General features: G+C 41.8%; 1 protein-coding gene across 4 annotated transcripts; it reads left to right on the plus strand.

Annotated features, from left to right (window-relative positions):
- The first annotated feature begins 311 nt into the window (after nt 1-311).
- On the plus strand, nt 312-10205 carry si:dkey-148h10.5 (uncharacterized protein LOC107988039 homolog). 4 transcript variants are annotated; one of them, XM_010872377.4, is made up of 10 exons: nt 312-407; nt 591-669; nt 1949-1985; nt 2367-2457; nt 2542-2602; nt 3200-3278; nt 3523-3610; nt 3861-3917; nt 8502-8559; nt 8809-10205. In XM_010872377.4, exons 2-9 carry the CDS (start codon nt 650-652, stop codon nt 8555-8557), a joined length of 489 nt encoding a protein of 162 aa, XP_010870679.2. In that variant the 5' UTR covers nt 312-407; nt 591-649; the 3' UTR covers nt 8558-8559; nt 8809-10205. The 4 variants fall into 4 exon arrangements, with proteins under 4 accessions (XP_010870679.2, XP_010870678.2, XP_010870680.2 ...); XM_010872376.4 differs by having other exon boundaries at nt 316-415; XM_010872378.4 differs by having other exon boundaries at nt 317-415; nt 2370-2457.
- The last annotated feature ends 102 nt before the right edge of the window (nt 10206-10307 follow it).

The raw sequence follows: 10307 nt of genomic DNA on the forward strand, positions 1-10307 counted from the left end.
CTTTTTTATTATATCCATTACTATACAAACGTGTGTTTAACTTGCATTACTGTATAATACATTTCTGCTGCCATGTCACTCTAAGAGGAGGTATGTGTTACAAAGCAAAAAGATCAGCTTCATAATAAAACAGTAAGCCTCTTCATTGTTAACATAATTTTAACATAATGCACTATGCCGAGCTGCGGAAGATGTGGATTTTGTTTCTTAGAAATAGTGTTTTACCGCCGACCTTTATTTTGAAAGCATAATTCGTAAACCGGAAGTCTTAATGTGGCTCCGGGGAACCCTGTGCTGCAGTAGTTACGCTAACGCTTTGTAGCTAGGCTACCACGACATTTGAACGCTTCGCCCAAACAAGTATTTCGCTGTGTACTGAGAAAACGAATCCGGAAGGAACTAAACATGTAAAAAGTTCCTAGATTCTTTTTGTCACTGAAAATCTTAATATAAAAACATGAAATAAGGAAAAAACTGTAAACATATTTTTATTTTTTCAAAACTAATTTCGTAACCGATGCTATTAAATATATTATAATGACTTTTTACTATTAATCTACGGATAAAACTTTGTGTTGCCTGTGTTTTAGGAGGACACAAATTCTACTGCAAAAACGCGCCCAATTTTTAAACATTGGACTGGTCCTAGATGTACTTTATGAAAATGCCGTAAGTAATCTATTTATCTACGTTAGATTTCTATAGATTCTTCAACGGTACTTACCAGTGATACAATGTAGCTAATTGTACACATTATAGTTTGATTGGGAACTGAGAAAGAGGCGGACTGAGAGCCAGAACCCAAAATGATTTGAAAACCCTACGGTGTTGATATTTTGATTCGTGAAGACTAGGCCCATTAATCTAATGCGATTTTGATCAAGTATAGTGTAAATGGGGTCGAGGGACAAATTTAAGGTATTTAGCCAAAGGCTGTTTTAGTGTGGCAAAGTCTTCTAGATGGTTTTCCATGTTTGTGATTTTTCACCTGTCAGTTAATGGCCAGGTGCTATAACTACTACTAGGCCAGTGGTTCCCTCAGTTTTTTGGTAACTATCGCCTACTGAGTTTTTACCTCTACTGAGAACCCCTGAAGTACTCATTGTCATGTGCATTTGACCTTTTAGTCTCTCTGGCTTCTCAAGGGTCCTAGTACTCCCGGTATGGTTGGTAAACACTTCACTAGGCCACTCTGCCACACCAATATACCATGACTAAGAGGTATTCTTAGGAACTATGCATGAAGTGTTTGGAAACAGTCCTTAGTAATGGTACATTGGCCATGTACCACAAACCAAATCTTTCTATAATAGCTGAAATACCCCTAATGATAATTACATACCAGTTGCATTGTTTCTATTGAATTTATCAACTAACCATTTTTTTAATGTAATGCTTTTTAATATTTGAGAGCATTAGGCTTGGATCATGATGTTAATGTATAGAAGAGTATAATCACCAATGTTTTCTTTTTGTGAATTGTGCATTCCTTACATTTCTGTGTTAACCTTTTGTGACAAATCAACAAATTGCAGAGGATACCAATCATCTTCGCATGCTAAGTTGTTTTATACAGTGGACTTAAAAGTGCCAACTATACAAACAATATACCACCCATTTTGAATCTTTCAGACTGTATTATTTTCCAGTAAGACCGATTACCCTGAAACAAGTATGTAGTTATAGCATTTTATGACAATGTTATTAAGAAATGAGCCATTGTAGGTAAATCAATAGAGCTGATGGCAAAAATAGAGGGGTTGTTTAACCCCTTTTTATTGAAATGGAATCATATAGCCTATGATTGAAAAAATCATATCATCCAAGCTTTTCTACCGCAAAGTGTCATGAAATTTGGTTTGGCTCATGGACTGTAATTCCTGTGTAATACCTTGTTTCAATACAAAACACACTTCATGTTTTAAAATAATCTCCACTGTTTTCACAGAGTTAAAAGAGCTCTCTGTTTGGAGCGCCCAGAAAATGTGAGTTGTTAAAGAAAACATCAGTGATTGAGTATATTTGACTTTTTATTCAAAGTGTATAACCTTACTAGCTAGCATTTGTTCCTACGATTCTTTGGTTGTGTGAGTTCTGACCACCGGTGGCATCTTAATTAGCGAAGGCGGGCTCTTAGTAATGGCTGGAATGAAATGAATGGAAGGGTGTCCATCACATCGAGTACACCATTTCCATGCGTTTAATACCGGCCCATTCACATGGCAGATATCATAGGCCGTCCTCCTCTCACCAGCCTCCTGTGGTCCAAACAGTTCCGCATCGTAACATTATAGTTAATTAACATAACCAGAAGACAATGTAAATGTAACGTTTAGCTAATTAATTGTGGATCTGTGTGCCCCAAGCAGACGCCAGCCAAGCGACATGCCCCGAACAGAAACTACTCCCCTATGACGGGGACCTGTCGACTGAGTCCCACTGTTGTCTCGCCAGCTGGTACGGTACAGCTTCAGATGTCCAACCTTATAGCTCAGTCAGCATCTATGAAAATGGTCTTAGACTGTTCTACTTCATTGACAGGTAAAGCCAAAGCCACGCAATATTCACTTAAACCGCAGTTGCCACAGACAGAAGTTGAAAAGTGAGTATTGTGACACCTCGCAGTGTCTCTTCTTGCTCATGTACACAACAGCAGTGCTATAGGGGAAGCTAGCCATATAGAACAACATTGTATTTGTTGATTGTTCAAGCTGAGTCGGTGTAAACTGAAGAAGGAAACCATGTTCTGGGACTGGGAAAGAAGGGGAGGTCTGCCTTTAGTATCACTGGATATATCAATTGCCACACTTGGCTGATGGTCATTATGACAAATCAGAATTTAATGACAGGAAACGTGCAGTGGAGTGGATTCATCATTGGTCGAATCATCAGTGATTTACATAGCACTAAAAATAGTTGGATAAGAGTAGTTTAAGACAAGGGCCATTTCCTTCCCCAAAGCATACCCATTTTGATTCCGTTCTATCCATCAAGACAAGCATTAGTTTAGAATTTTATAGTGCAGTCATTTAAGAAGAATCTATTTCAATGTTTCTATTTCGACATGGCCCTGCTGTCGTCATGAGATACTATTATGGGGATTTCACCTTTGTCGATGTAGTGCCATTCTCCACCCCTAACCTACCATGTTAATGCATTTAACTCTTCCTTTATTTGGACCTAAATTATTCTGGACCAGACTACATGCCATCAGATCTAAACTGGAAGGATCAGTAGCAGCATTTATCAAGGCAAGGCAAGAGCTGGAGCAAATAATGGTAAGTAAACTTTCCCCCGTCATTTCACCACCTAAAGGAAACATCCACTCTGATTTAGGACCAACAGGAGTTTCAGTGTATGACAGCCTCGTTCTTGATTCCTAGCTGGTATTCTCAGGTATTTTTGTGACTGTCATAGAGACAGTTTATATTTGTGATGTTAGTTAATAACAGAACTGCCACTGCTCAGCCTATTCATATGCCTGACTGACCAAAAGTGACTAGGAGCTGTTTGTGCCATCAGGCTGCAGAGGGCAGCAGTGAGCTGAACAGGTTCTTCTCGAGAGGCTCAGCTGAACTCAAGACTGAACTCAAGAGACACGAAGAGCTTAGTAAGTGAGGATTTAATCACTTACTATATCCATACAGCAGTTTGATGGCAAGAGCCATTTAAAAAGCTTCAGGGCAACAAATTGTATACGTTAAAAACAATAAGAATAACTAACTAACAAAAGTCTTAGAATAATGAAGTATGGGTCAAAGGTTAGTTAGGGCAAAGTCATTGTTATAAAATGTTGTTTTCACCTCCCTTTTTTTGTTTATGTGCAACATTTCACTAAAATCCAAAACTTGTATCTGCAGCAGCCCAAGCAGAGTCCTGTCGTAGCGTGGATAGTTCCGGTCAGAGCCCCATGCAAGGTAATTGACACTCTAATTACGTAATAAACTTTTAAACGGTGTTCAAGGTAAACAGTACTTTATTGACACAATTACATTTTCTCTGAAAACCTTCTGCCAAGCGTGGTTAGGGGTGTTTGCCGCTTTAATCGACATTTTATGATCAAATAATATACGCTCAGGGGAAGGTCAGTAGGGGCCAAAACATTAGCAGCATTTAAAATAAAACAAGTCTGGCTGTGTGTTGGTGCCTCTCCTTACAACCCGTCGGATAACAGCACCCATAAAATGAATAATATTCACACAGTAGCATCGTTGTCTTGTTCGTGACACACACGTCAAATGAATTATGTTCTGGACTGAATTGGTTTAAATTATCTGTCATAATCTGTGAGCAGACGTGGACAGGTTGAGGCAGGAAGTGCTACACCAATCAGAAGGATCCGTCTTAGCGATGTAACTTTTATTCTGAAACATCTACTAGGCATTGATCTGATCATTTCTTCATCACTGCTTCTGCGGAATTCATCCTCTTTCTACAGTATTCAATCAGTCTATTTTTACAGAATTTTGTCAGTCTATTTCTACCGCATCCATTCAATCTCAATGTGTGTTTCTTTGTCCCCATTTTTTCGATAAAAACTGTAATCTTCGAAAAACAACATTTTGTTTTCCTAACACAAACAGTCATTTGCTCGGTTTCCCAGGCAGATAATAAATTTGATTATTTCAAGCACACACTATGCCTCCAGCAAAGCTCTACTTGTGATCCAATCACATAATGGTGATTTGTAGTAAGTGAATAGGGGGATTGTCGGCAAAGTCAGGCTTGTTTTCCGATAAAGTCATTGGAAATTGTTTTAATTAGTTCCAGTGAAGAAGTCAAACGCGTTGCCTTGTGGCCCGACACCGGAGGAATGTCACATCTTTTATCACATGCTGGAGTCTGAAACATCAGTTTTCTATGTACCCCTTTACAACAACAGCGTTTACCATGGCCCAGGGAGGAGCCTCCACACATTTAAAGTAAACAAAACCTTATTCGAGGCAGAGGAGGAGGAAGAAGAGTGTCCAGCACGGACCTTTACAGTTTATATCTGTGCTGCAGAGATGGAGCCTGACTGAGCCATGGTTTGCTGTCTGGTGTGAAGTATTAGTTTAGACTCGCTGGTTGTGACACCCAGGACCTAGGCTTGTGTTCTCTGACCTCTAGGCTACATTTACAGCCCACATAGCGTTGCTCCATTCAGTCTAAAAGTGTCAAATGAAGATTATCCAAATGAAAAATGACAGATTGGTTTGATGTTGTAACCTCCTGGCCAGCAAATACTTGTTGGAATTATTTTTGGTAGCAGTTGCAGCTGTGAATAGTCTTCAGGGATTCTAATAAATGTTCGCAGCTCTGTAAATCTGGTTGGGAATGACAGATGGACAGAAACCTTCAAAGCTCTGATTTCAAGAAATTTAAGCACTGAGACTGGACCACTCATAAACGCTCAAAATCGCTCGGATAGCCGTTCTGGCATGTCTTTGACATTACGATGTATTTAGTTGTTAGTTAAAAAGACTGATGCAACTTTTACTCCCATTTTTTACCTGGGTTTTGCCAATTAATGTATTTTAATACTGACACCCACCCCATTCAATGTCAAGCACAACCATAACACTGCTGTCACCACAATCCTTGAAAATAGCAGGAGTAGTTATAACAGTAGTAATGGAATATGTCAATTTCACCTCATATGAGAACTATGGATTTATACATTTTGTATTGTCTCTTTTAATTAGCTGTCTGACTTTGACATAGTCAGTTAACAGCAATCTACAATGAATGCAATGTCATACAAATCTGATTTGGTGATTGGATTATTCCGTCTGCACTCTCCAGGAAAAGCCAATGTGCTGCCATGAAGCAAGCAAACAAATAAACCAACAGTTCTAGTGAAGAAGAACCGACCCCATTCGGGTCAAAATGATTCAGTTCAAAGACACGCTGTTAAGGCTGACTAATTCACAAAACTGAGGCTCTTATTGTTTGATTGTAAAACTGGGAGGAAAAAAAAGGTTCCGAGGACTGTGCTCCCAGTCGAATGTAGCCGTGTCTCTACGGTTACAGAGAGCTCCAGTGAGAAGGCAGAGCCCGGCCAGTCTGCTTTGTGATTTCAGCATGACTGTCATGTGGCTGGAGACTAAGAAGTCACCTCTGTTACCTGAACCATGCGGAGATGAAGATACAAACTGTTAGCTGTAACTCTGACTCCGTCTGAGGCCATGTGGAGATGATACAAACTGTTAGCTGTAACTCTGACTCCGTCTGAGGCCATGTGGAGATGATACAAACTGTTAGCTGTAACTCTGGCTCCGTCTGAGGCCATGTGGAGATGATACAAACTGTTTGCTGTAACTCTGACTCCGTCTGAGGCCATGTGGAGATGATACAAACTGTTAGCTGTAACTCTGACTCCGTCTGAGGCCATGTGGAGATTATACAAACTGTTAGCTGTAACTCTGACTCCGTCTGAGGCCATGTGGAGATGATACAAACTGTTAGCTGTTACTCTGACTCTGTCTGAGGCCATGTGGAGATGACACAAACTGTTAGCTGTAACTCTGACTCCGTCTCAGAGGCCATGTGGAGATGATACAAACTGTTTGCTGTAGCTCTGACTCAGTCTCAGAGGCCATGTGGAGATGATACAAACTGTTTGCTGTAACTCTGACTCCGTCTCAGAGGCCATGTGGAGATGATACAAACTGTTAGCTGTAACTCTGACTCCGTCTCAGAGGCCATGTGGAGATGATACAAACTGTTAGCTGTAACTCTGACTCCGTCTCAGAGGCCATGTGGAGATGATACAAACTGTTAGCTGTAACTCTGACTCCGTCTCAGAGGCCATGTGGAGATGATACAAACTGTTAGCTGTAACTCTGACTCCGTCTGAGGCCATGTGGAGATGATACAAACTGTTAGCTGTTACTCTGACTCTGTCTGAGGCCATGTGGAGATGACACAAACTGTTTGGTGTAACTCTGACTCAATCTCAGAGGCCATGTGGAGATGATACAAACTGTTAGCTGTAACTCTGACTCCGTCTCAGAGGCCATGTGGAGATGATACAAACTGTTAGCTGTAACTCTGACTCCGTCTGAGGCCATGTGGAGATGATACAAACTGTTTGGTGTAACTCTGACTCAGTCTCAGAGGCCATGTGGAGATGATACAAACTGTTAGCTGTAACTCTGACTCCGTCTCAAGGGCCAAGCGAAGCCTCAAGCAGCCACAGCTCTGTGCCAGAGCAGGCCTCACATACTGCCAAGGCAGCTGAGTCAATCGACAAGGATATTTTAAATTCGGCAGCCAAACTCTGACCCACTTTGCTTCCCCCGACGGGTCGTCCTCCTTCGCTCTTAGGCCCTGATAACACGGTTTAGTTACAGAGAGTAGCAAGCGGCAACCTTTTTCTTCTTTATGCAACATGCCTGCCAGCGGCGAGGCTTTGAAGAGCTCTCTGCCATTCTTTAGGATTTACAAAAGTTTTGTTGAGCATTCTGGAGAAGTCGCTTTTCGTGAGAAATCCAGCTTCAGGCAGACATAAATCCACAAGGTTGCCCAGGCATTACAAATTCCCCAGGAGGGAGGAGGGTGTCTGGCTGTATCTGCTGATGACTACAGAACTGAAAAGTGAAGGCACCTCAGCAGAAGGTATTGATTATTTGTGTGTGGTGAGAGATTTGGAAAATTCAATTAAAGGAGTTGTGCAAAGGATTCATAAATTCTCACCCTCCGACCCATACAGAGACATTGTTATGTTCTAAATCAATGTTGCACTTCACAATATATTTTCTTAGGAGCATAAAAATAAATAACATTTAAACAGTTCTGCTTACCACGGAAACAAATTTTAGTTTCACCGAAGCATTTAGTCATGGGCAACCCACCACCGCGCTCACATCTCCTGGGCAGTAACGGATTTTTATTGCAGTTTTTCTATAAGAAAATCCTATACAATATGCATTTTCAGATGACAAAATGAGGAGCAAGGGGACAGCTCAGCAGTATAACAATTGATCAGGCCTTAGACGGTCCATGTTGAAAGATTTGTATGTCAGCAGTAATGGGCTGTATTAAAGACAGGATTCCTTAAATGTAATAAAAGCGATGAGATGGGTCGGTGTCCCAGGTTCGGTGCTATGACCCAGGTCTCCCCACGATCCGCCACATCAATCCTCTCCCCTTCTCAGACACATGCCACCTGCTCGGGAGAAGTTTTATGCTTTTTGATTAAAACACACAACTGATTGAAGAGCTGTGTATTATATTAGAGGCTGTTTTGGTGAAATTGAAGCAGTTCGATTGCCTTCTGGGGTTGCAGACTATGCAGTCCTTCAGGTATGATTTCTGACACGGACTAGGTTGTTGGATTTTGTCCCGTTACAGGTGAAAAACTAAAATTCCTCCCCTTCTAGTAATATTAAACTGTAGTCATTAAGGGTACTTAAAAATATCAAATGAAAATATTTATTTTATTGCTAACAAAATGTAACTCCAAAATAAAAGCTGTTACTGCATTTAATTTCTGAAAGAGAAATGTTATCATTTTGCAGGTGTGGTCCAAATTGGCAGTTCCGCTGAATTCCTGAAATCCATAATGGGCTTATAAAGGTACAAAACCATCATCGTTTTATTGAGCCTTCTGGTGCAACTTTTTAAAGTACAAAAACACGAGGTCCAAAGATCCCTTATACTGTAACACACTCATCAATGTCTGCTTGAACAACAACACGTTCCTTGTTCTATTGTCCTCCTGTTTATACCTACACAAAGTCTTCCTATCGAAGGTGGTGGTATTAAATTACTGTGACAGACAGAAGGATTACACTTATGCGTTCCTGTCTTTATATCCCCCTACAGGTTTCAGCTTGGAGAGCAGCTCATCTCAACACACCGACGGCACCTGGAATAGCTGCTCTCCATCCTTCCTCAGACGGCATTGTGGGTGTGCACGTTTCCTCCGAGGTGGCCGGGTGATGGATATAGAACCCGTAGCTGTCAGTCGTGAGGCGGGGTGACGTATTCGAAGCTGCCTGTCACGGGGGGTTAACGTGTCAGAAAGCGAAAAAAGCCAGTTACTGTATAGACATCAAGACGCGTTCCCGTCCGGCCCCGTCCGCCGGAGAGTCTCTCCCTTCTAGTTGACAAATGTTGATTCTACAATAACGCCAGCGATGCGGCGCTGTGAAAATAATGTGCTTTCAGTGAGCGAAGCCCCAGTCCCATTAGAGCTGATGCTATTTGATATCCATCCCCCGCATTTCATCTAGATACCTGGAAAAGGAAAGGAATATGGGCCTGGAAGATAAACAAACACACACACACACACACACACACACTGTACATGTGCACGCACACACTCCTCAGTCTCTGGCTCTTTATTTGGCAGTGCCTGGGAAGGCCAAGGCCCCAAGTAGCCTGTGCGACCTCAGCAACAGCTGGTGCACACAGACACATTTCCTATTCCTGCCCAAGGTGGATCGTATAACTCTCACTTTATCACCCTTGGAGGCCGTGTGAAGGACAAAGCAAGCACCCCCATAAACAAAACTAATGTTTTCGTACTGGGCCTCTGGAGCTCCACGGGGCTTTTGGCATTCCCACACCCTCGGCCACCCACCGCCTCCTACACCCGTTGCATCGGGGCCCACTCTGCCTTAGCCCTCCACAACACAATCCGCCGAGACGGCGCATACGCTTTGACCGCCATGGTTTTACATATTCTACTGTGTGGTTTCCAGTCAGATACATCATTCTTGCATAATTCTGTTACAAAAATGAGTTTAGTTATGTGTAAAATAATCAAGCTGCTGTTGTGTACATCTGTTCATGTTTGGCTCCACATCGTCACGTTGACCCTTTTGTCCCGGTAAAACCCCAGGCATCTGGTTATCTGGGCCTTCGCCGTCGTCACTGGTGTTAGTAGCTCCAGGGCAGCCGCAGCAGAAACACAGCATACCAGCAGGCCCTCAGTGACCCGATAACATTTATAGTTGGAATGGATTTTGTTTTAATGCCGGTCATTAACTCACAGACCGAGGGTGGAAAAGATTGCTTGTACCGTTTTATTTTTTTTCTGTGGTATTTCAAGCTTTATGACATTATGTTCAGATATGTCATCCTCCATCATCCTTGTTTTAGGGCCTGTCTAAACTCTAACTGCTTTTTTGTGTTTAGCCCTGTGTGCTGTGTGGACTCAGTGTATGTAGCTGTTGTAATTAATCTTTTATGAAGCAAAATTAAATGGTTGAAATACATGGTTTGGCTAATTGTCCTGCTATGACACCATAACACTATCAGCACCAGTGATTTAGCTAGCTGGAAGACTTGGAAAAGATGGACACTTGATGTGAAATCGT

The sequence above is a fragment of the Esox lucius genome, chromosome 8, assembly GCF_011004845.1.
Source record: "Esox lucius isolate fEsoLuc1 chromosome 8, fEsoLuc1.pri, whole genome shotgun sequence".
Taxonomy (NCBI): domain Eukaryota; kingdom Metazoa; phylum Chordata; class Actinopteri; order Esociformes; family Esocidae; genus Esox; species Esox lucius.

Excerpts from the sequence above, each read along its gene's own strand:
- si:dkey-148h10.5 (XM_010872377.4), top strand. The coding sequence starts at position 650 with ATGTACTTTATGAAAATGCC. Across the intron at positions 2,458-2,541 it reads CACTGTTGTCTCGCCAGCTG|GTAAAGCCAAAGCCACGCAA; the intron begins GTACGGTACAGC and ends CTTCATTGACAG. Across the intron at positions 3,611-3,860 it reads CAAGAGACACGAAGAGCTTA|CAGCCCAAGCAGAGTCCTGT; the intron begins GTAAGTGAGGAT and ends TTGTATCTGCAG.